At 46.7% G+C, this 27,630-nt stretch overlaps 1 protein-coding gene across 1 annotated transcript in view; it reads right to left on the bottom strand.

Moving 5' to 3' along the window:
- Nucleotides 1-13,571: 13,571 nt before the first annotated feature.
- The window catches only part of LOC123751367 (collagen alpha-1(III) chain-like), a 28,653-nt gene continuing 14,594 nt past the window's right edge, over nt 13,572-27,630 (bottom strand). The window contains exon 3 of the mRNA XM_069331334.1: nt 13,572-15,697. Within this exon, the coding sequence (XP_069187435.1) occupies nt 13,572-15,697 (2,126 nt within the window). The remainder of the gene's footprint in view (nt 15,698-27,630) is intronic.

Raw genomic sequence — 27,630 nt, 5'->3', positions numbered from 1 at the left:
GAGGATGTCGAGGTGTTGTTCAATGCGGGTACGGATACTATGGTCGATGTTGCTATTTCTCCACTCGTTTGTAGCATGAAGTAGTTGCGTTTTGTTGTCTTTGATTTCATTCTCTGCCTTGTATATCTGATCACGAATCAGATCCTGGCGATATTTTATCGTGAAGGCTTGATTCCTTGCTGCTGGGTCGTGCGCTTTAATATTAGTATATTTTGGTAGCAGTCTTTCCTGTAGACATATATTATTAAATATGACCGAAAAAGTAAGATTAATAATTCTAACACGAATTTTCTCAATCTTTCGTACATTACGCTTCACTGTTGGAGGTAAATCAAAAATTAATTCTCCAAAATTCATTTTTATTTCTAGTCTGACGCGACACGGGCGCGTTTCGTAAAACTTATTACATTTTCAAAGACTTTAGTTCACAAATACACAACTGAATAGAACTTACGTATCTCAGATTTTATATCTACATTTGAGTGAGGTGGGAGGGGTGATGTGGCATTAACACAAGACAGAACAAGAGGGGATATTAATAGGGTATTAAAAGTATCAACACAAGACAGAACACAAACAATGGGTATTGAATAGAAGTGTTTGTAGAAAGCCTATTGGTCCATATTTTTTGATGCTTCTATATTGGAGCGGAGTCTTGAGGTGGGTAGAATATAGTTGTGCAATAATTGGCTGTTGATTGCTGGTGTTGACTTCTTGATGTGTAGTGCCTCGCAAACGTCAAGCCGCCTGCTATCGCTGTATCTATCGTTGATTTCTGTGTTGTTTACTAGGATTTCTCTGGCGATGGTTTGGTTGTGGGAAGAGATTATATGTTCCTTAATGGAGCCCTGTTGCTTATGCATCGTTAAACGCCTAGAAAGAGATGTTGTTGTCTTGCCTATATACTGGGTCTTTTGGAGCTTACAGTCCCCAAGTGGGCATTTGAAGGCATAGACGACGTTAGTCTCTTTTAAAGCGTTCTGTTTTGTGTCTGGAGAGTTTCTCATGAGTAGGCTGGCCGTTTTTCTGGTTTTATAGTAAATCGTCAGTTGTATCCTCTGATTTTTGTCTGTAGGGATAACGTTTCTATTAACAATATCTTTCAGGACCCTTTCCTCCGTTTTATGAGCTGTGGAAAAGAAGTTCCTGTAAAATAGTCTAATAGGGGGTATAGGTGTTGTGTTAGTTGTCTCTTCAGAGGTTGCATGGCTTTTCACTTTCCTTCTTATGTCTTCGACGAAACCATTGGAGAAGCCGTTATTGACTAGGACCTGCCTTACCCTACAGAGTTCTTCGTCGACTTGCTTCCATTCTGAGCTGTGGCTGAGAGCACGGTCGACATATGCGTTAACAACACTCCTCTTGTACCTGTCAGGGCAGTCACTGTTGGCATTTAGGCACATTCCTATGTTTGTTTCCTTAGTGTAGACTGCAGTGTGGAAACCTCCGCCCTTTTCCATGACTGTTACATCTAGAAAGGGCAGCTTCCCATCCTTTTCCATCTCGTAAGTGAAACGCAGCACAGAACTCTGCTCAAATGCCTCCTTCAGCTCCTGCAGATGTCTGACATCAGGTACCTGTGTAAAAATGTCGTCAACATACCTGCAGTATACGGCCGGTTTCAAGTTCATGTCGACTAAGACTTTTTGCTCGATGGTACCCATATAGAAGTTTGCAAACAGGACACCTAGGGGAGAACCCATGGCGACCCCATCTACTTGCTTATACATGTGCCCATCCGGGCTCAAGAAGGGTGCCTCTTTAGTACAAGCTTGGAGTAGTTTCCTCAGAATATTTTCTGGTATGTCAAGAGGAGTACAGGCTGGATCACGATACACTCTGTCGGCTATCATTCCGATTGTCTCGTCCACAGGTACGTTGGTAAACAGCGATTCTACGTCCAACGAGGCTCTTATCCCTGTGGCCCGTGTGCCCCGCAGTAAGTCAACAAATTCCTTTGGAGACTTCAGGCTGAAGGCGCAAGGAACATAAGGAGTCAGCAGGCCGTTGAGTCGCTTCGCCAGTCTGTACGTGGGTGTGGGTATCTGGCTAATGATTGGCCGAAGTGGGTTTCCAGGCTTGTGCGTCTTGACATTTCCATACGCATATCCAGGTTTATATTCCCCAATGATCTTTGGCAGGTGGAGTCCGGATTTCTTGGCGTTCACAGTTTCGATCAGTTTGTTGACCTTTGCTTTTAATTCGGCTGTAGTGTCCTTCGTTACCCTTTGGAACTTAGTTTGGTCAGAGAGTATGATGTTCATTTTCGCCAGATATTCGTCTTTTTTAAGAATGACATATATTGGCGACTTGTCACCTCTCCTGACAACTATCTCTTTGTTCTCACGAAGGCTTTTAGCTGCCGCTTTAAGCTCGGGGGACAGTATGGTGCTTCTGTAGTTGCCTCGATTCTTTCCTCCTTCTGCAATAAGTTCTGCTTGTAAGGTATCTTTGGTAGTGACCTTCTTTTGTGTCTCGAGGTCGAATATGTCGTCCAACAGAATTTCCAACTCTACTTTCCGGGCCATCTCACTCGGTCTGGACATAACATGACAGTTTATGCCCAGATTTAGGAGAGTGACTTGGTCCTCAGTGAGGTTAATTCCTGCAAGGTTCAGGAAGCCATCTCTTGGTCGTGGAATTGCCATAGGTCCTCCATATAATGTTGTTAGTTTCTTGATAATCCTTGTTTCAGTGCTGAGGTGATGTTGGTCTGTGAGGATGTCGAGGTGTTGTTCAATGCGGGTACGGATACTATGGTCGATGTTGCTATTTCTCCACTCGTTTGTAGCATGAAGTAGTTGCGTTTTGTTGTCTTTGATTTCATTCTCTGCCTTGTATATCTGATCACGAATCAGATCCTGGCGATATTTTATCGTGAAGGCTTGATTCCTTGCTGCTGGGTCGTGCGCTTTAATATTAGTATATTTTGGTAGCAGTCTTTCCTGTAGACATATATTATTAAATATGACCGAAAAAGTAAGATTAATAATTCTAACACGAATTTTCTCAATCTTTCGTACATTACGCTTCACTGTTGGAGGTAAATCAAAAATTAATTCTCCAAAATTCATTTTTATTTCTAGTCTGACGCGACACGGGCGCGTTTCGTAAAACTTATTACATTTTCAAAGACTTTAGTTCACAAATACACAACTGAATAGAACTTACGTATCTCAGATTTTATATCTACATTTGAGTGAGGTGGGAGGGGTGATGTGGCATTAACACAAGACAGAACAAGAGGGGATATTAATAGGGTATTAAAAGTATCAACACAAGACAGAACACAAACAATGGGTATTGAATAGAAGTGTTTGTAGAAAGCCTATTGGTCCATATTTCTTGATGCTTCTATATTGGAGCGGAGTCTTGAGGTGGGTAGAATATAGTTGTGCAATAATTGGCTGTTGATTGCTGGTGTTGACTTCTTGATGTGTAGTGCCTCGCAAACGTCAAGCCGCCTGCTATCGCTGTATCTATCGTTGATTTCTGTGTTGTTTACTAGGATTTCTCTGGCGATGGTTTGGTTGTGGGAAGAGATTATATGTTCCTTAATGGAGCCCTGTTGCTTATGCATCGTTAAACGCCTAGAAAGAGATGTTGTTGTCTTGCCTATATACTGGGTTTTTTGGAGCTTACAGTCCCCAAGTGGGCATTTGAAGGCATAGACGACGTTAGTCTCTTTTAAAGCGTTCTGTTTTGTGTCTGGAGAGTTTCTCATGAGTAGGCTGGCCGTTTTTCTGGTTTTATAGTAAATCGTCAGTTGTATCCTCTGATTTTTGTCTGTAGGGATAACGTTTCTATTAACAATATCTTTCAGGACCCTTTCCTCCGTTTTATGAGCTGTGGAAAAGAAGTTCCTGTAAAATAGTCTAATAGGGGGTATAGGTGTTGTGTTAGTTGTCTCTTCAGAGGTTGCATGGCTTTTCACTTTCCTTCTTATGATGTCTTCGACGAAACCATTGGAGAAGCCGTTATTGACTAGGACCTGCCTTACCCTACGGAGTTCTTCGTCGACTTGCTTCCATTCTGAGCTGTGGCTGAGAGCACGGTCGACATATGCGTTAACAACACTCCTCTTGTACCTGTCAGGGCAGTCACTGTTGGCATTTAGGCACATTCCTATGTTTGTTTCCTTAGTGTAGACTGCAGTGTGGAAACCTCTGCCCTTTTCCATGACTGTTACATCTAGAAAGGGCAGCTTCCCATCCTTTTCCATCTCGTAAGTGAAACGCAGCACAGAACTCTGCTCAAATGCCTCCTTCAGCTCCTGCAGATGTCTGACATCAGGTACCTGTGTAAAAATGTCGTCAACATACCTGCAGTATATGGCCGGTTTCAAGTTCATGTCAAGTTCATGTCAAACCCAGTATATAGGCAAGACAACAACATCTCTTTCTAGGCGTTTAACGATGCATAAGCAACAGGGCTCCATTAAGGAACATATAATCTCTTCCCACAACCAAACCATCGCCAGAGAAATCCTAGTAAACAACACAGAAATCATCGATAGATACAGCGATAGCAGGCGGCTTGACGTTTGCGAGGCACTACACATCAAGAAGTCAACACCAGCAATCAACAGCCAATTATTGCACAACTATATTCTACCCACCTCAAGACTCCGCTCCAATATAGAAGCATCAAGAAATATGGACCAATAGGCTTTCTACAAACACTTCTATTCAATACCCATTGTTTGTGTTCTGTCTTGTGTTGATACTTTTAATACCGTATTAATATCCCCTCTTGTTCTGTCTTGTGTTAATGCCACATCACCCCTCCCACCTCACTCAAATGTAGATATAAAATCTGAGATACGTAAGTTCTATTCAGTTGTGTATTTGTGAACTAAAGTCTTTGAAAATGTAATAAGTTTTACGAAACGCGCCCGTGTCGCGTCAGACTAGAAATAAAAATGAATTTTGGAGAATTAATTTTTGATTTACCTCCAACAGTGAAGCGTAATGTACGAAAGATTGAGAAAATTCGTGTTAGAATTATTAATCTTACTTTTTCGGTCATATTTAATAATATATGTCTACAGGAAAGACTGCTACCAAAATATACTAATATATATATATATATATATATATATATATATATATATATATATATATATATATATATATATATATATATATATATATATATACATTTTTCATCGAATATGGCAGCTTATTCTGTATTAATTATTTTTCTTATATGACTAGTGCTCTTGCATCTTGGTGTAATTGTAAGAGGAGTTCTCCAAAAGTCATCTTCGTTCGAGGTGAAGAAAAAAGAGTTAAATAACTGTAGAATGTATTACACTTATTATAAAAATACACGTTTCGAACCTACATGGTTCATTCTCAAGTGATAGGAAAGTACACGGCATATTGGATTTATTCCATTAGGGGTCAGGTGTAGACAAGTAGATCAATACAAATAATAGAATAAGGTCAAGAATAAGGCGTAAAGGGAAGAAAAGTAAGGCGTTAAAGTTTGGAGAAAGAGGCGAAAATGGGGTACGATTCACATATAAAGATTAATCAGGTGTATTGGGCGTAGCATGTTGGGCAGTGTCCTCTATGTTGGCATCTTCATGTTCCGGTCTTGTTCTTACTCTCGTGGTGGGTAGAGTGAATAGTTCTATAATATGGGTAATTATAGTGGGTTGTTCTATTTTTATGTAGAGTGATCAAGAATTTGTAATCTTCTTACATCTTGGGTTGTGTCTATTATACAAGTGTTTTTATTCAACATTTCTCTTGTTAGGGTGATGTCATGGGCTTGTCTCGTGTGACTTTTGAGGGCACCTGTCAAATGCCTCTTCAGCCCTAAACAAAAAATAATCAATACAGAATATGATATAATATATATACACATAAAAATTCCACACCCCCAGAGGGATTCGGACCCAGACAGCTAGGAGCACTGTGTACCTTTGTGTACCTGGTACCTTAACCACTTGACCACATTGAATGTACAAAAATGTTGGAAGTCGAGAGAACTTATGTACCCAACACCCGACAGCTCTCGGTGGCAAGCTTGGGCATAGTTATTTCATCGAATCACCTCACTTGGTGGGGCCACGTGAGCAACACAAATGTGAACAAGCTAGAACAGTCCCCAAGCCAATATGCAACTGAGAACTCCACACCTCAGAATAATGGGGTGTGGGCATTAGCGTGGTCAAGCGGTTAAGGAACCAGGTACACCAAGGTACACACTGCTCCTACCTGTCTGGGTTCGAATCCTTCTGGGGTGTGGGTTATCCATTCCTCAGTCCTTACCCGTTGGCAGGCTTCTTGGTTGTCTGTTACTGGTAACAAGCTCCGTACTCTTAAATGTTGTGTTTCCTCGTGGCCGTCCTCCTTCCACCGTAACCGGCGGTGGGAAACAGCTCTGGCGAGGTTGCGTATTGGCCATACTCGCTTAACCCATGGTCACTTGATGGAGCGCCGCCCTGCTCCTTATTGTCCAAGTTGCATTGTCCCTCTTACGGTCGTGCATGCCCTTCTTGAATGTCCTGACTTCCAGGACGAGCGTGTGTCTTGCTTTCCGACCGCCCCTCGCGGTCACCTGTCCCTCGATAGAATTCTTGGTGACTCGGATACTTTTGATATCGTTCGCCTTATGCGTTTTTGTTCTCGTATTGGCATCCTTGGTGATATTTAGCGCCCTCTGATTATTTTGCGTATTTGATGGTGCTACATAGCCTTCCCGGTTTGGTGCCTTCTTTTGATAATTACTTACTTACTTCTGGGGTGTGGAATTTTCAGTTGCATATTGGCTTTGGGACCATTCAAGCTTGTTTGCATAAATAAATAAATAAATAAATAAATATACATATATATATATATATATATATATATATATATATATATATATATATATATATATATGTATATATATATATACATATATATATATATATATATATATATATATATATATATATATATATATATATATATATATATATATATACATATACACACATACACTATTTTTGCAATGCTTTTGTGTTATGGTAAGTTGAAGTACTGAAACACTCACGTGTACTCCACCACTGGTGAGACACCCACGTGTACTCCACCACTGGTGAGACACCCACGTGTACTCCACCACTGGTGAGACACCCACGTGTACTCCACCACTGGAACAACACCCACGTGTACTCCACTTCTGGAACAACACCCATGTGTACTCCACCACCGGAACAACACCCACGTGTACTCCACCACTGGAACAACACCCACGTGTACTCCACCACTGGAACAACACCCACGTGTACTCCACCACTGGAACAACACCCACGTGTACTCCACCTCTGGAACAACACCCACGTGTACTCCACCACTGGAACAACACCCACGTGTACTCCACCACTGGAACAACACCCACGTGTACTCCACCTCTGGAACAACACCCACGTGTACTCCACCTCTGGAACAACACCCACGTGTACTCCACCACTGGAACAACACCCACGTGTACTCCACCACTGGAACAACACCCACGTGTACTCCACCTCTGGAACAACACCCACGTGTACTCCACCACTGGAACAACACCCACGTGTACTCCACCACTGGAACATCACCCACGTGTACTCCACCACTGGAACAACACTCACGTGTACTCCACCACTGGAACAACACCCACGTGTACTCCACCACTGGAACAACACTCACGTGTACTCCACCACTGGAACAACACCCACGTGTACTCCACCACTGGAACAACACCCACGTGTACTCCACCACTGGTGAGACACCCACGTGTACTCCACCACTGGAACAACACCCACGTGTACTCCACCACTGGAACAACACCCACGTGTACTCCACCACTGGAACAACACCCACGTGTACTCCACCACTGGAACAACACCCACGTGTACTCCACCACTGGAACAACACCCACGTGTACTCCACCACTGGAACAACACCCACGTGTACTCCACCACTGGAACAACACCCACGTGTACTCCACCACTGGAACAACACCCACGTGTACTCCACCACTGGAACAACACCCACGTGTACTCCACCACTGGAACAACACCCACGTGTACTCCACCACTGGAACAACACCCACGTGTACTCCACCACTGGAACAACACCCACGTGTACTCCACCACTGGAACAACACCCACGTGTACTCCACCACTGGAACAACACCCACGTGTACTCCACCACTGGAACAACACCCACGTGTACTCCACCACTGGAACAACACCCACGTGTACTCCACCACTGGAACAACACCCATGTGTACTCCACCACTGGAACAACACCCAGGACACCACGATGAGTGCCATCACTTGGAACAAACCGGTGTGTTCCACACATCACAGGTGCATAACGGCACTAAAAAATATATGTTGATTTCTCTCTATTTTATTTACAAAAATAGTCAATTTCCTGACAATGTTTTGGTTATCACGTCCCCGAGGGAAGGGTTGTCAGTCATCGGAAGTGAGAGGTGATGACCAGTTGACTGAGGGCGCTGAAGAGTATGATGACCTGAATGGAATATGTCTCGTTGACGGAGGTGTTGTACCCGCTCTGTTGGACGGCGGCCTGGTGCTGACCTGTAGGGTGATGTCTGTTAGTGCTGGGTTAGTACACACACACACACACACACACACACACACACACACACACACACACACACACACACACACTGGTGCTGACCTGTAGGGTGATGTCTGTTAGTGGTGGGTTAGTACACACACACACACACACACACACACACACACACACACACACACACTGGTGCTGACCTGTAGGGGAGATGTTTGTTAGTGCTGGGTTAGTACACACTCACACACACACACACACACACACACACACACACACACACACACACACTGGTGCTGACCTGTAGGGTGATGTCTGTTAGTGGTGGGTTAGTACACACACACACACACACACACACACACACACACACACACACACACACACACACACACACACACACACACACACACACACACACACACACACATAAAGGGTGACAGGCAAGAGGCACTGAACTACAGGCCAGTGTCCTTAACTTGTATACCATGCAAGGTGATGGAGAAGATTGTGAGAAAAAACCTAGTAACACGTCTGGAGAGAAGAGACTTCGTGACAACCCATCAACATGGGTTCAGGGAGGGTAAATCTTGCCTTACAGGATTGATAGATTTCTATGACCAGGTGACAAAGATTAAGCAAGAAAGAGAAGGATGGGCGGACTGCATTTTTTGGACTGTCGGAAACCCTTTGACACAGTACCCCATAAAAGGTTGATGCATAAGCTGGAGAAACAGGCAGGAGTAACTGGTAGGGCGCTCCAGTGGATAAGGGAGTACCTAAGCAATAGGAAGCAGAGAGTTATAGTGAGGGGTGAGACCTCAGAATGGCGTGAAGTCACCAGTGGAGTCCCACAGGGCTCTGTGCTTGGACCTATCCTGTTTCTGATATACGTAAATGATCTCCCAGAGGGTATAGACTCATTCCTCTCAATGTTTGCTGACGATGCCAAAATTATGAGAAGAATTAAGATAAAGGAGGACAGCTTGAGGCTTCAAGAAGACCTGGACAAGCTGCAGGAATGGTCGAACAAATGGATGTTAGAGTTTAACCCAAGCAAATGTAATGTAATGAAGATACGGGTAGGAAGCAGGAGACCAGATACAAGGTATCACTTGGGAGATGAAATACTTCAAGAGTCAGAGAGAGAGAAACTTTGGGGCACACGTGAGGAGGAGTTTTCAGTTGCATATTGTCCTGGGGACCATTCAGGCTTGTTCGCATTTGTGTTCCTCACGTGTGCCCCAAAGAATGAGGTGATTTGGTAAAATGCTATGCCCAAGATTACTATCCGAGTGCCGGCGGTGGGGTGGTTCAAATAGCCTCGGCTATCACCTCATTTTGTCCGGTCGTGATGGTCAAGTGGATTAAGGCGTCTTGTACATACCAGTTGCGTGGCTCCTGGGAGTATGGGTTCGAGTCACTTCTGGGGTGTGAGTTTTCAGTTGCATATTGTCCTGGGGACCATTCAGGCTTGTTCGCATTTGTGTTCCTCACGTGTGCCCCAAAGAATGAGGTGATTTGGTAAAATGCTATGCCCAAGATTACTATCCGAGTGCCGGCGGTGGGGTGGTTCAAATAGCCTCGGCTATCACCTCATTTTGTCCGGTCGTGATGGTCAAGTGGATTAAGGCGTCTTGTACATACCAGTTGCGTGGCTCCTGGGAGTATGGGTTCGAGTCACTTCTGGGGTGTGAGTTTTCAGTTGCATATTGTCCTGGGGACCATTCAGGCTTGTTCGCATTTGTGTTCCTCACGTGTGCCCCAAAGAATGAGGTGATTTGGTAAAATGCTATGCCCAAGATTACTATCCGAGTGCCGGCGGTGGGGTGGTTCAAATAGCCTCGGCTATCACCTCATTTTGTCCGGTCGTGATGGTCAAGTGGATTAAGGCGTCTTGTACATACCAGTTGCGTGGCTCCTGGGAGTATGGGTTCGAGTCACTTCTGGGGTGTGAGTTTTCAGTTGCATATTGTCCTGGGGACCATTCAGGCTTGTTCGCATTTGTGTTCCTCACGTGTGCCCCAAAGAATGAGGTGATTTGGTAAAATGCTATGCCCAAGATTACTATCCGAGTGCCGGCGGTGGGGTGGTTCAAATAGCCTCGGCTATCACCTCATTTTGTCCGGTCGTGATGGTCAAGTGGATTAAGGCGTCTTGTACATACCAGTTGCGTGGCTCCTGGGAGTATGGGTTCGAGTCACTTCTGGGGTGTGAGTTTTCAGTTGCATATTGTCCTGGGGACCATTCAGGCTTGTTCGCATTTGTGTTCCTCACGTGTGCCCCAAAGAATGAGGTGATTTGGTAAAATGCTATGCCCAAGATTACTATCCGAGTGCCGGCGGTGGGGTGGTTCAAATAGCCTCGGCTATCACCTCATTTTGTCCGGTCGTGATGGTCAAGTGGATTAAGGCGTCTTGTACATACCAGTTGCGTGGCTCCTGGGAGTATGGGTTCGAGTCACTTCTGGGGTGTGAGTTTTCAGTTGCATATTGTCCTGGGGACCATTCAGGCTTGTTCGCATTTGTGTTCCTCACGTGTGCCCCAAAGAATGAGGTGATTTGGTAAAATGCTATGCCCAAGATTACTATCCGAGTGCCGGCGGTGGGGTGGTTCAAATAGCCTCGGCTATCACCTCATTTTGTCCGGTCGTGATGGTCAAGTGGATTAAGGCGTCTTGTACATACCAGTTGCGTGGCTCCTGGGAGTATGGGTTCGAGTCACTTCTGGGGTGTGAGTTTTCAGTTGCATATTGTCCTGGGGACCATTCAGGCTTGTTCGCATTTGTGTTCCTCACGTGTGCCCCAAAGAATGAGGTGATTTGGTAAAATGCTATGCCCAAGATTACTATCCGAGTGCCGGCGGTGGGGTGGTTCAAATAGCCTCGGCTATCACCTCATTTTGTCCGGTCGTGATGGTCAAGTGGATTAAGGCGTCTTGTACATACCAGTTGCGTGGCTCCTGGGAGTATGGGTTCGAGTCACTTCTGGGGTGTGAGTTTTCAGTTGCATATTGTCCTGGGGACCATTCAGGCTTGTTCGCATTTGTGTTCCTCACGTGTGCCCCAAAGAATGAGGTGATTTGGTAAAATGCTATGCCCAAGATTACTATCCGAGTGCCGGCGGTGGGGTGGTTCAAATAGCCTCGGCTATCACCTCATTTTGTCCGGTCGTGATGGTCAAGTGGATTAAGGCGTCTTGTACATACCAGTTGCGTGGCTCCTGGGAGTATGGGTTCGAGTCACTTCTGGGGTGTGAGTTTTCAGTTGCATATTGTCCTGGGGACCATTCAGGCTTGTTCGCATTTGTGTTCCTCACGTGTGCCCCAAAGAATGAGGTGATTTGGTAAAATGCTATGCCCAAGATTACTATCCGAGTGCCGGCGGTGGGGTGGTTCAAATAGCCTCGGCTATCACCTCATTTTGTCCGGTCGTGATGGTCAAGTGGATTAAGGCGTCTTGTACATACCAGTTGCGTGGCTCCTGGGAGTATGGGTTCGAGTCACTTCTGGGGTGTGAGTTTTCAGTTGCATATTGTCCTGGGGACCATTCAGGCTTGTTCGCATTTGTGTTCCTCACGTGTGCCCCAAAGAATGAGGTGATTTGGTAAAATGCTATGCCCAAGATTACTATCCGAGTGCCGGCGGTGGGGTGGTTCAAATAGCCTCGGCTATCACCTCATTTTGTCCGGTCGTGATGGTCAAGTGGATTAAGGCGTCTTGTACATACCAGTTGCGTGGCTCCTGGGAGTATGGGTTCGAGTCACTTCTGGGGTGTGAGTTTTCAGTTGCATATTGTCCTGGGGACCATTCAGGCTTGTTCGCATATATATATATATATATATATATATATATATATATATATATATATATATATATATATATATATATATATATATATATATATATATATATATATATATATATATATATATATATATATATATATATATATATATATATGACAGTGTCAGACACCACGGAGGAAGAACTGAAACAGGAATTTCCTTTAGTACTTTCGTATATTAATACATCTTCAGAAGGAGTGACTCCTTCTGAAGATGTATTAATATACGAAAGTACTTAAGGAAATTCCTGTTTCAATTCTTCCTCCGTGATGTCTGACACTGTCAAATTTTTAATCACGTGTTTATTTTTCGTGATTTACACACAACACATAATATATATATATATATATATATATATATATATATATATATATATATATATATATATATATATATATATATTATATATATATATATATATATATATATATATATATATATATATATATATATATATATATATATATATATATATAAACACGTTGTTCACACAACAAACACCATTTAGATCACTCTACGCCTCCTGTACGAGGGATCGGATATGAAGAAAGTCATGATCATAGCGGCGCTGGAAAAGAGATAATGGGGAAGAGAGGAGACGTGATAAAGACATACAAAATATTTGAAGGGAATGATAGGGTGGCAAAGGCGGGAATATTCACAGTAAATATCAGCAGAAGAAGAGGGCATGGACGCCACCTTGAGAAACAGATCACCAATAGTGATAAAATAATTGTTAACGCACGAGGAAGGGGTCCAAGAGCTGAAGCTCGAACCCCACAAGCACAAACAGGTGAGTGTAGTAAAACAATCACGCACGCACGCACGCGCACGAAACGAGTCAAAACCGTCAGATATATCACGTGACACCCCGGGTACGTGGCTCGTACTGGTCGCCCCGGGTACGTGGCTCGTACTGGTCGCCCCGGGTACGTGGCTCGTACTGGTCGCCCCGGGTACGTGGCTCGTACTGGTCGCCCCGGGTACGTGGCTCGTACTGGTCGCCCCGGGTACGTGGCTCGTACTGGTCGCCCCAGGTACGTGGCTAGTACTGGACGCCCCGGGTACGTGGCTCGTACTGTTCACCCCGGGTATGTGGCTCGTACTGGTCGCCCCGGGTACGTGGCTCGTACTGGTCACCCCAGGTACGTGGCTAGTACTGGACGCCCCGGGTACGTGGCTCGTACTGGTCGCCCCGGGTACGTGGCTCGTACTGGTCGCCCCGGGTACGTGGCTCGTACTGGACACCCCAGGTACGTGGCTCGTACTGGTCGCCCCGGGTACGTGGCTCGTACTGGACACCCCAGGTACGTGGCTCGTACTGGTCGCCCCGGGTACGTGGCTCGTACTGGTCGCTCCGGGTACGTGGCTCGTACTGGACACCCCAGGTACGTGGCTCGTACTGGTCGCCCCAGGTACGTGGCTCGTACTGGTCGCTCCGGGTACGTGGCTCGTACTGGACACCCCAGGTACGTGGCTCGTACTGGTCGCCCCGGGTACGTGGCTCGTACTGGTCGCCCTGGGTACGTGGCTCGAACTGGTCGCCCCGGGTACGTGGCTCGTACTGGTCACCCCGGGTACGTGGCTCGTACTGGTCACCCCGGGTACGTGGCTCGTACTGGTCACCCCGGGTACGTGGCTCGTACTGGTTGCCCCGGGTACGTGGCTCGTACTGGTCGCCCCGGGTACGTGGCTTGTACTGGTCACCCCGGGTACGTGGCTCGTACTGGTCGCCCCGGGTACGTGGCTTGTACTGGTCGCCCCGGGTACGTGGCTCGTACTGGTCACCCCGGGTACGTGGCTCGTACTGGTCACCCCGGGTACGTGGCTTGTACTGGTCGCCCCGGGTACGTGGCTTGTACTGGTCGCCCCGGGTACGTGGCTCGTACTGGACACCCCGGGTACGTGGCTCGTACTGGTCGCCCCGGGTACGTGGCTTGTACTGGTCGCCCCGGGTACGTGGCTTGTACTGGTCGCCCCGGGTACGTGGCTCGTACTGGTCGCCCCGGGTACGTGGCTCGTACTGGTCGCCCCGGGTACGTGGCTCGTACTGGTCACCCCGGGTACGTGGCTCGTACTGGTCGCCCCGGGTACGTGGCTCGTACTGGTCACCCCGGGTACGTGGCTCGTACTGGTTGCCCCGGGTACGTGGCTCGTACTGGTCACCCTGGGTACGTGGCTCGTACTGGTCGCCCTGGGTACGTGGCTCGTACTGGTCGCCTCGGGTACGTGGCTCGTACTGGTCGCCCCGGGTACGTGGCTCGTACTGGTCGCCCTGGGTACGTGGCTCGTACTGGTCGCCCTGGGTACGTGGCTCGTACTGGTTGCCTCGGGTACGTGGCTCGTACTGGACACCCTGGGTACGTTGCTCGTACTGGTCGCCCTGGGTACGTGGCTCGTACTGGTCGCCCTGGGTACGTGGCTCGTACTGGTTGCCTCGGGTACGTGGCTCGTACTGGACACCCTGGGTACGTTGCTCGTACTGGTCGCCCCGGGTACGTGGCTCGTACTGGTCGCCCCGGGTACGTGGCTCGTACTGGTTGCCCCGGGTACGTGGCTCGTACTGGTTGCCCCGGGTACGTGGCTCGTACTGGTCACCCTGGGTACGTGGCTCGTACTGGTCGCCCTGGGTACGTGGCTCGTACTGGTCGCCTCGGGTACGTGGCTCGTACTGGTCGCCCCGGGTACGTGGCTCGTACTGGTCGCCCTGGGTACGTGGCTCGTACTGGTCGCCCTGGGTACGTGGCTCGTACTGGTCGCCCTGGGTACGTGGCTCGTACTGGTTGCCTCGGGTACGTGGCTCGTACTGGACACCCTGGGTACGTTGCTCGTACTGGTCGCCCTGGGTACGTGGCTCGTACTGGTCGCCCTGGGTACGTGGCTCGTACTGGTTGCCTCGGGTACGTGGCTCGTACTGGACACCCTGGGTACGTTGCTCGTACTGGTCGCCCCGGGTACGTGGCTCGTACTGGTCCCCCCGGGTACGTGGCTCGTACTGGACACCCTGGGTACGTTGCTCGTACTGGACACCCCGGATACGTGGCTCGTACTGAACGCCCCGGGTACGTGGCTCGTACTGGACACCCTGGGTACGTTGCTCGTACTGGACACCCCGGATACGTGGCTCGTACTGAACGCCCAGGGTACGTGGCTCGTACTGAACGCCCAGGGTACGTGGTTCGTACTGAACGCCCAGGGTACGTGGCTCGTACTGAACGCCCAGGGTACGTAGACCCAGCAATAATTCAGAGGAATCCTCTACCGGTTCTGAGGCTTCAGCTGAACACCAGGATGCGTTGTTTTACATGTCGTGGTGTAGTGGTGCAAGGCGTATGCTTGGGAGCACCCAGAGCACAGGGTCGAATCCTCCTAACGACTACTACTGATTTTCTCATTGATACTTCCCTCTACTGTGATTTGTTTGTGTATCTGGTCGATCTGTTAGGCAAACATGAACCAGTTTAACTTGAGCAGCGATCATCTCGTGTCACTCAAACTTGTAAAATACTGAACAATTTGGAGGATGTTGATCCGGACACTTTCTCCTTCAGGTCAGATGTAACACAAACAAGGAGCAACGGGTCAAGCTCAACAAGCCACAATGTTGGACTGAGAACAGCAGATGCTTTTTCAACCACAGGGTTATTAACCCACGGAACCGCCTACCCGCCGACGCCGTAAATGCCAAAACTCTGTCAAATTTTGTAATCCAGCTGGAAAAAACCTTTAGGGCAAATTGGGGGGGGGGGACCTTTGACCAGCCGCCGGCTTGCTATCCTCGTCGAGGCTACTATAACATGTTAGTGGCCCTCAGGTAAATTCGGGTAAAACGTTTTGGAAGCTAGAGAACCAACAGATGAACAAATCCACAAGGGCCGTGAGGAGGGTTCGAACCTACGCCCGAGAGGATCCCAGACACTGCCATAGTCGACTGAGCTACGACATAGTCAAAGAATTGCAACCGGAAGTTCTACTGACCTTACTGGGATCCTGCAGCCTCTCCGAGACACAAACCAGGATTTTACACAATTCCCCCCATGCATTGGGGGAATTGAGATGCATGACGCTATTGTGATTTCTGTGTGTAGTGTGTAGAGAAGCTACAGTTCCTTCTTCAGTTCAGTTCGTGGTTGTAGCCAGAATAACAAGGTGGTAAAGCTGGCAACGTGCAGCAATAGCAGCCTGCAGGCCACAACACTCTACACACCTGTACTTGTCACACACCTCGTCCTCTTAAGCTGCCCCAACGTCAAGAAACTGTCATTCTAGAGTGGCCTTATGCGCACCTACCAGAGGACCCAAAACAGAAAACGGGACAGTACGTCAAATCCGCGAGCCGCTTCCCTTTTCTAGTATAACAATTTGTGGCCTCAGGTGGCGTGTACGTCAAAATGCGACGTTCTACTAGAGGGACGGGCTGGGTCAAGGCCTAATCACGTCGGCAGTTGTAGTCGACCTTGAGGGAAGGCTGAACAGAGGCTACAGTCAAGGATTGGCGCCCAGTAAATCCTCCCCCACAAGGATACGAACCCAGGCCAAAGCGCTCGTGAAACGCCAGGGGAGTGTCTTACCACTTCACCACGGAGATTGCTAAAGTTACGATAAGTTACCCCAAAGTTAGGATAAATTATTGCGAAGTTACAATAAGTTATTGCAACATTATTATAAGTTAGTGCCCTCGAGGAAGAGTAGACTAGTGTGGGACCTAAGAGTTGGTCATAGAAAACGGAATCCCAGATAGCATTTCTGTGTGTATTTTAGCGCATCAAAGGGAAGAGGAGCCGAGGGCTACACAAAGGAAAGAGCACTACACTCCGAGGTAAAGTTAGTGAAACCTGCAAAGATTTTCCGTGGACTTTAGAGCAGAAAATTACTGAATACCCCCAGCACTCTAGAGCCGCGCGGCTGTCAAAGGAAAACGCAGACAAGTTTATGGGGAGACTGCAGCAGATGACGAGCAGGTGATTGCCTGCCCTATCTTACCTGCAAGTATTTACCCCTATGTCTGTAACATTTAAACTTTGATATATGGACAACACTTTACGATGATGTGATATATATATATATACAACTTTAGAACACTTTCCCACCAGGAGACTCGAACCCTAGCCAGCACAGAAGCCTTCCAGCAACTGGCATAACAGGTACGCCTTAACCCTCTGCACCACCACTCAGACCCTTAAAAGAGATGGTAATTTCGGAGTATTTAAATACCCCAAAGAGCAACAGAGCAAGTGAGGGGTCATTTAGACGTTAATTTCATCAAGTCCCTGTTAATATGGGAAGACACAGTGTCTCTGCTTAAGGCACAACTCTCCTAAACACGAGAGTTAAGTATACAACTTTAGAACACTTTCCCACCAGGAGACTCGAACCCTAGCCAGCACAGAAGCCTTCCAGCAACTGGCATAACAGGTACGCCTTAACCCTCTGCACCACCACTCAGACCCTTAAAAGAGATGGTAATTTCGGAGTATTTAAATACCCCAAAGATCAACACCTCCCAAGAGCACCAGAGCAAGTGAGGGGTCATTTAGACGTTAATTTCATCAAGTCCCTGTTAATATGGGAAGACACAGTGTCTCTGCTTAAGGCACAACTCTCCTAAACACGAGAGTTAAGTATACAACTTTAGAACACTTTCCCACCAGGAGACTCGAACCCTAGCCAGCACAGAAGCCTTCCAGCAACTGGCATAACAGGTACGCCTTAACCCTCTGCACCACCACTCAGACCCTTAAAAGAGATGGTAATTTCGGAGTATTTAAATACCCCAAAGATCAACACCTCCCAAGAGCACCAGAGCAAGTGAGGGGTCATTTAGACGTTAATTTCATCAAGTCCCTGTTAATATGGGAAGACACAGTGTCTCTGCTTAAGGCACAACTCTCCTAAACACGAGAGTTAAGTATACAACTTTAGAACACTTTCCCACCAGGAGACTCGAACCCTAGCCAGCACAGAAGCCTTCCAGCAACTGGCATAACAGGTACGCCTTAACCCTCTGCACCACCACTCAGACCCTTAAAAGAGATGGTAATTTCGGAGTATTTAAATACCCCAAAGATCAACACCTCCCAAGAGCACCAGAGCAAGTGAGGGGTCATTTAGACGTTAATTTCATCAAGTCCCTGTTAATATGGGAAGACACAGTGTCTCTGCTTAAGGCACAACTCTCCTAAACACGAGAGTTAAGTATACAACTTTAGAACACTTTCCCACCAGGAGACTCGAACCCTAGCCAGCACAGAAGCCTTCCAGCAACTGGCATAACAGGTACGCCTTAACCCTCTGCACCACCACTCAGACCCTTAAAAGAGATGGTAATTTCGGAGTATTTAAATACCCCAAAGATCAACACCTCCCAAGAGCACCAGAGCAAGTGAGGGGTCATTTAGACGTTAATTTCATCAAGTCCCTGTTAATATGGGAAGACACAGTGTCTCTGCTTAAGGCACAACTCTCCTAAACACGAGAGTTAAGTATACAACTTTAGAACACTTTCCCACCAGGAGACTCGAACCCTAGCCAGCACAGAAGCCTTCCAGCAACTGGCATAACAGGTACGCCTTAACCCTCTGCACCACCACTCAGACCCTTAAAAGAGATGGTAATTTCGGAGTATTTAAATACCCCAAAGATCAACACCTCCCAAGAGCACCAGAGCAAGTGAGGGGTCATTTAGACGTTAATTTCATCAAGTCCCTGTTAATATGGGAAGACACAGTGTCTCTGCTTAAGGCACAACTCTCCTAAACACGAGAGTTAAGTATACAACTTTAGAACACTTTCCCACCAGGAGACTCGAACCCTAGCCAGCACAGAAGCCTTCCAGCAACTGGCATAACAGGTACGCCTTAACCCTCTGCACCACCACTCAGACCCTTAAAAGAGATGGTAATTTCGGAGTATTTAAATACCCCAAAGATCAACACCTCCCAAGAGCACCAGAGCAAGTGAGGGGTCATTTAGACGTTAATTTCATCAAGTCCCTGTTAATATGGGAAGACACAGTGTCTCTGCTTAAGGCACAACTCTCCTAAACACGAGAGTTAAGTATACAACTTTAGAACACTTTCCCACCAGGAGACTCGAACCCTAGCCAGCACAGAAGCCTTCCAGCAACTGGCATAACAGGTACGCCTTAACCCTCTGCACCACCACTCAGACCCTTAAAAGAGATGGTAATTTCGGAGTATTTAAATACCCCAAAGATCAACACCTCCCAAGAGCACCAGAGCAAGTGAGGGGTCATTTAGACGTTAATTTCATCAAGTCCCTGTTAATATGGGAAGACACAGTGTCTCTGCTTAAGGCACAACTCTCCTAAACACGAGAGTTAAGTATACAACTTTAGAACACTTTCCCACCAGGAGACTCGAACCCTAGCCAGCACAGAAGCCTTCCAGCAACTGGCATAACAGGTACGCCTTAACCCTCTGCACCACCACTCAGACCCTTAAAAGAGATGGTAATTTCGGAGTATTTAAATACCCCAAAGATCAACACCTCCCAAGAGCACCAGAGCAAGTGAGGGGTCATTTAGACGTTAATTTCATCAAGTCCCTGTTAATATGGGAAGACACAGTGTCTCTGCTTAAGGCACAACTCTCCTAAACACGAGAGTTAAGTATACAACTTTAGAACACTTTCCCACCAGGAGACTCGAACCCTAGCCAGCACAGAAGCCTTCCAGCAACTGGCATAACAGGTACGCCTTAACCCTCTGCACCACCACTCAGACCCTTAAAAGAGATGGTAATTTCGGAGTATTTAAATACCCCAAAGATCAACACCTCCCAAGAGCACCAGAGCAAGTGAGGGGTCATTTAGACGTTAATTTCATCAAGTCCCTGTTAATATGGGAAGACACAGTGTCTCTGCTTAAGGCACAACTCTCCTAAACACGAGAGTTAAGTATACAACTTTAGAACACTTTCCCACCAGGAGACTCGAACCCTAGCCAGCACAGAAGCCTTCCAGCAACTGGCATAACAGGTACGCCTTAACCCTCTGCACCACCACTCAGACCCTTAAAAGAGATGGTAATTTCGGAGTATTTAAATACCCCAAAGATCAACACCTCCCAAGAGCACCAGAGCAAGTGAGGGGTCATTTAGACGTTAATTTCATCAAGTCCCTGTTAATATGGGAAGACACAGTGTCTCTGCTTAAGGCACAACTCTCCTAAACACGAGAGTTAAGTATACAACTTTAGAACACTTTCCCACCAGGAGACTCGAACCCTAGCCAGCACAGAAGCCTTCCAGCAACTGGCATAACAGGTACGCCTTAACCCTCTGCACCACCACTCAGACCCTTAAAAGAGATGGTAATTTCGGAGTATTTAAATACCCCAAAGATCAACACCTCCCAAGAGCACCAGAGCAAGTGAGGGGTCATTTAGACGTTAATTTCATCAAGTCCCTGTTAATATGGGAAGACACAGTGTCTCTGCTTAAGGCACAACTCTCCTAAACACGAGAGTTAAGTATACAACTTTAGAACACTTTCCCACCAGGAGACTCGAACCCTAGCCAGCACAGAAGCCTTCCAGCAACTGGCATAACAGGTACGCCTTAACCCTCTGCACCACCACTCAGACCCTTAAAAGAGATGGTAATTTCGGAGTATTTAAATACCCCAAAGATCAACACCTCCCAAGAGCACCAGAGCAAGTGAGGGGTCATTTAGACGTTAATTTCATCAAGTCCCTGTTAATATGGGAAGACACAGTGTCTCTGCTTAAGGCACAACTCTCCTAAACACGAGAGTTAAGTATACAACTTTAGAACACTTTCCCACCAGGAGACTCGAACCCTAGCCAGCACAGAAGCCTTCCAGCAACTGGCATAACAGGTACGCCTTAACCCTCTGCACCACCACTCAGACCCTTAAAAGAGATGGTAATTTCGGAGTATTTAAATACCCCAAAGATCAACACCTCCCAAGAGCACCAGAGCAAGTGAGGGGTCATTTAGACGTTAATTTCATCAAGTCCCTGTTAATATGGGAAGACACAGTGTCTCTGCTTAAGGCACAACTCTCCTAAACACGAGAGTTAAGTATACAACTTTAGAACACTTTCCCACCAGGAGACTCGAACCCTAGCCAGCACAGAAGCCTTCCAGCAACTGGCATAACAGGTACGCCTTAACCCTCTGCACCACCACTCAGACCCTTAAAAGAGATGGTAATTTCGGAGTATTTAAATACCCCAAAGATCAACACCTCCCAAGAGCACCAGAGCAAGTGAGGGGTCATTTAGACGTTAATTTCATCAAGTCCCTGTTAATATGGGAAGACACAGTGTCTCTGCTTAAGGCACAACTCTCCTAAACACGAGAGTTAAGTATACAACTTTAGAACACTTTCCCACCAGGAGACTCGAACCCTAGCCAGCACAGAAGCCTTCCAGCAACTGGCATAACAGGTACGCCTTAACCCTCTGCACCACCACTCAGACCCTTAAAAGAGATGGTAATTTCGGAGTATTTAAATACCCCAAAGATCAACACCTCCCAAGAGCACCAGAGCAAGTGAGGGGTCATTTAGACGTTAATTTCATCAAGTCCCTGTTAATATGGGAAGACACAGTGTCTCTGCTTAAGGCACAACTCTCCTAAACACGAGAGTTAAGTATACAACTTTAGAACACTTTCCCACCAGGAGACTCGAACCCTAGCCAGCACAGAAGCCTTCCAGCAACTGGCATAACAGGTACGCCTTAACCCTCTGCACCACCACTCAGACCCTTAAAAGAGATGGTAATTTCGGAGTATTTAAATACCCCAAAGATCAACACCTCCCAAGAGCACCAGAGCAAGTGAGGGGTCATTTAGACGTTAATTTCATCAAGTCCCTGTTAATATGGGAAGACACAGTGTCTCTGCTTAAGGCACAACTCTCCTAAACACGAGAGTTAAGTATACAACTTTAGAACACTTTCCCACCAGGAGACTCGAACCCTAGCCAGCACAGAAGCCTTCCAGCAACTGGCATAACAGGTACGCCTTAACCCTCTGCACCACCACTCAGACCCTTAAAAGAGATGGTAATTTCGGAGTATTTAAATACCCCAAAGATCAACACCTCCCAAGAGCACCAGAGCAAGTGAGGGGTCATTTAGACGTTAATTTCATCAAGTCCCTGTTAATATGGGAAGACACAGTGTCTCTGCTTAAGGCACAACTCTCCTAAACACGAGAGTTAAGTATACAACTTTAGAACACTTTCCCACCAGGAGACTCGAACCCTAGCCAGCACAGAAGCCTTCCAGCAACTGGCATAACAGGTACGCCTTAACCCTCTGCACCACCACTCAGACCCTTAAAAGAGATGGTAATTTCGGAGTATTTAAATACCCCAAAGATCAACACCTCCCAAGAGCACCAGAGCAAGTGAGGGGTCATTTAGACGTTAATTTCATCAAGTCCCTGTTAATATGGGAAGACACAGTGTCTCTGCTTAAGGCACAACTCTCCTAAACACGAGAGTTAAGTATACAACTTTAGAACACTTTCCCACCAGGAGACTCGAACCCTAGCCAGCACAGAAGCCTTCCAGCAACTGGCATAACAGGTACGCCTTAACCCTCTGCACCACCACTCAGACCCTTAAAAGAGATGGTAATTTCGGAGTATTTAAATACCCCAAAGATCAACACCTCCCAAGAGCACCAGAGCAAGTGAGGGGTCATTTAGACGTTAATTTCATCAAGTCCCTGTTAATATGGGAAGACACAGTGTCTCTGCTTAAGGCACAACTCTCCTAAACACGAGAGTTAAGTATACAACTTTAGAACACTTTCCCACCAGGAGACTCGAACCCTAGCCAGCACAGAAGCCTTCCAGCAACTGGCATAACAGGTACGCCTTAACCCTCTGCACCACCACTCAGACCCTTAAAAGAGATGGTAATTTCGGAGTATTTAAATACCCCAAAGATCAACACCTCCCAAGAGCACCAGAGCAAGTGAGGGGTCATTTAGACGTTAATTTCATCAAGTCCCTGTTAATATGGGAAGACACAGTGTCTCTGCTTAAGGCACAACTCTCCTAAACACGAGAGTTAAGTATACAACTTTAGAACACTTTCCCACCAGGAGACTCGAACCCTAGCCAGCACAGAAGCCTTCCAGCAACTGGCATAACAGGTACGCCTTAACCCTCTGCACCACCACTCAGACCCTTAAAAGAGATGGTAATTTCGGAGTATTTAAATACCCCAAAGATCAACACCTCCCAAGAGCACCAGAGCAAGTGAGGGGTCATTTAGACGTTAATTTCATCAAGTCCCTGTTAATATGGGAAGACACAGTGTCTCTGCTTAAGGCACAACTCTCCTAAACACGAGAGTTAAGTATACAACTTTAGAACACTTTCCCACCAGGAGACTCGAACCCTAGCCAGCACAGAAGCCTTCCAGCAACTGGCATAACAGGTACGCCTTAACCCTCTGCACCACCACTCAGACCCTTAAAAGAGATGGTAATTTCGGAGTATTTAAATACCCCAAAGATCAACACCTCCCAAGAGCACCAGAGCAAGTGAGGGGTCATTTAGACGTTAATTTCATCAAGTCCCTGTTAATATGGGAAGACACAGTGTCTCTGCTTAAGGCACAACTCTCCTAAACACGAGAGTTAAGTATACAACTTTAGAACACTTTCCCACCAGGAGACTCGAACCCTAGCCAGCACAGAAGCCTTCCAGCAACTGGCATAACAGGTACGCCTTAACCCTCTGCACCACCACTCAGACCCTTAAAAGAGATGGTAATTTCGGAGTATTTAAATACCCCAAAGATCAACACCTCCCAAGAGCACCAGAGCAAGTGAGGGGTCATTTAGACGTTAATTTCATCAAGTCCCTGTTAATATGGGAAGACACAGTGTCTCTGCTTAAGGCACAACTCTCCTAAACACGAGAGTTAAGTATACAACTTTAGAACACTTTCCCACCAGGAGACTCGAACCCTAGCCAGCACAGAAGCCTTCCAGCAACTGGCATAACAGGTACGCCTTAACCCTCTGCACCACCACTCAGACCCTTAAAAGAGATGGTAATTTCGGAGTATTTAAATACCCCAAAGATCAACACCTCCCAAGAGCACCAGAGCAAGTGAGGGGTCATTTAGACGTTAATTTCATCAAGTCCCTGTTAATATGGGAAGACACAGTGTCTCTGCTTAAGGCACAACTCTCCTAAACACGAGAGTTAAGTATACAACTTTAGAACACTTTCCCACCAGGAGACTCGAACCCTAGCCAGCACAGAAGCCTTCCAGCAACTGGCATAACAGGTACGCCTTAACCCTCTGCACCACCACTCAGACCCTTAAAAGAGATGGTAATTTCGGAGTATTTAAATACCCCAAAGATCAACACCTCCCAAGAGCACCAGAGCAAGTGAGGGGTCATTTAGACGTTAATTTCATCAAGTCCCTGTTAATATGGGAAGACACAGTGTCTCTGCTTAAGGCACAACTCTCCTAAACACGAGAGTTAAGTATACAACTTTAGAACACTTTCCCACCAGGAGACTCGAACCCTAGCCAGCACAGAAGCCTTCCAGCAACTGGCATAACAGGTACGCCTTAACCCTCTGCACCACCACTCAGACCCTTAAAAGAGATGGTAATTTCGGAGTATTTAAATACCCCAAAGATCAACACCTCCCAAGAGCACCAGAGCAAGTGAGGGGTCATTTAGACGTTAATTTCATCAAGTCCCTGTTAATATGGGAAGACACAGTGTCTCTGCTTAAGGCACAACTCTCCTAAACACGAGAGTTAAGTATACAACTTTAGAACACTTTCCCACCAGGAGACTCGAACCCTAGCCAGCACAGAAGCCTTCCAGCAACTGGCATAACAGGTACGCCTTAACCCTCTGCACCACCACTCAGACCCTTAAAAGAGATGGTAATTTCGGAGTATTTAAATACCCCAAAGATCAACACCTCCCAAGAGCACCAGAGCAAGTGAGGGGTCATTTAGACGTTAATTTCATCAAGTCCCTGTTAATATGGGAAGACACAGTGTCTCTGCTTAAGGCACAACTCTCCTAAACACGAGAGTTAAGTATACAACTTTAGAACACTTTCCCACCAGGAGACTCGAACCCTAGCCAGCACAGAAGCCTTCCAGCAACTGGCATAACAGGTACGCCTTAACCCTCTGCACCACCACTCAGACCCTTAAAAGAGATGGTAATTTCGGAGTATTTAAATACCCCAAAGATCAACACCTCCCAAGAGCACCAGAGCAAGTGAGGGGTCATTTAGACGTTAATTTCATCAAGTCCCTGTTAATATGGGAAGACACAGTGTCTCTGCTTAAGGCACAACTCTCCTAAACACGAGAGTTAAGTATACAACTTTAGAACACTTTCCCACCAGGAGACTCGAACCCTAGCCAGCACAGAAGCCTTCCAGCAACTGGCATAACAGGTACGCCTTAACCCTCTGCACCACCACTCAGACCCTTAAAAGAGATGGTAATTTCGGAGTATTTAAATACCCCAAAGATCAACACCTCCCAAGAGCACCAGAGCAAGTGAGGGGTCATTTAGACGTTAATTTCATCAAGTCCCTGTTAATATGGGAAGACACAGTGTCTCTGCTTAAGGCACAACTCTCCTAAACACGAGAGTTAAGTATACAACTTTAGAACACTTTCCCACCAGGAGACTCGAACCCTAGCCAGCACAGAAGCCTTCCAGCAACTGGCATAACAGGTACGCCTTAACCCTCTGCACCACCACTCAGACCCTTAAAAGAGATGGTAATTTCGGAGTATTTAAATACCCCAAAGATCAACACCTCCCAAGAGCACCAGAGCAAGTGAGGGGTCATTTAGACGTTAATTTCATCAAGTCCCTGTTAATATGGGAAGACACAGTGTCTCTGCTTAAGGCACAACTCTCCTAAACACGAGAGTTAAGTATACAACTTTAGAACACTTTCCCACCAGGAGACTCGAACCCTAGCCAGCACAGAAGCCTTCCAGCAACTGGCATAACAGGTACGCCTTAACCCTCTGCACCACCACTCAGACCCTTAAAAGAGATGGTAATTTCGGAGTATTTAAATACCCCAAAGATCAACACCTCCCAAGAGCACCAGAGCAAGTGAGGGGTCATTTAGACGTTAATTTCATCAAGTCCCTGTTAATATGGGAAGACACAGTGTCTCTGCTTAAGGCACAACTCTCCTAAACACGAGAGTTAAGTATACAACTTTAGAACACTTTCCCACCAGGAGACTCGAACCCTAGCCAGCACAGAAGCCTTCCAGCAACTGGCATAACAGGTACGCCTTAACCCTCTGCACCACCACTCAGACCCTTAAAAGAGATGGTAATTTCGGAGTATTTAAATACCCCAAAGATCAACACCTCCCAAGAGCACCAGAGCAAGTGAGGGGTCATTTAGACGTTAATTTCATCAAGTCCCTGTTAATATGGGAAGACACAGTGTCTCTGCTTAAGGCACAACTCTCCTAAACACGAGAGTTAAGTATACAACTTTAGAACACTTTCCCACCAGGAGACTCGAACCCTAGCCAGCACAGAAGCCTTCCAGCAACTGGCATAACAGGTACGCCTTAACCCTCTGCACCACCACTCAGACCCTTAAAAGAGATGGTAATTTCGGAGTATTTAAATACCCCAAAGATCAACACCTCCCAAGAGCACCAGAGCAAGTGAGGGGTCATTTAGACGTTAATTTCATCAAGTCCCTGTTAATATGGGAAGACACAGTGTCTCTGCTTAAGGCACAACTCTCCTAAACACGAGAGTTAAGTATACAACTTTAGAACACTTTCCCACCAGGAGACTCGAACCCTAGCCAGCACAGAAGCCTTCCAGCAACTGGCATAACAGGTACGCCTTAACCCTCTGCACCACCACTCAGACCCTTAAAAGAGATGGTAATTTCGGAGTATTTAAATACCCCAAAGATCAACACCTCCCAAGAGCACCAGAGCAAGTGAGGGGTCATTTAGACGTTAATTTCATCAAGTCCCTGTTAATATGGGAAGACACAGTGTCTCTGCTTAAGGCACAACTCTCCTAAACACGAGAGTTAAGTATACAACTTTAGAACACTTTCCCACCAGGAGACTCGAACCCTAGCCAGCACAGAAGCCTTCCAGCAACTGGCATAACAGGTACGCCTTAACCCTCTGCACCACCACTCAGACCCTTAA

The sequence above is a fragment of the Procambarus clarkii genome, chromosome 3 (genome assembly GCF_040958095.1).
Source record: "Procambarus clarkii isolate CNS0578487 chromosome 3, FALCON_Pclarkii_2.0, whole genome shotgun sequence".
NCBI lineage: Eukaryota > Metazoa > Arthropoda > Malacostraca > Decapoda > Cambaridae > Procambarus > Procambarus clarkii.
The sequence above is the reverse complement of the archived record's forward strand: the minus strand, read 5'-3'. Positions and strand labels throughout refer to the sequence as shown.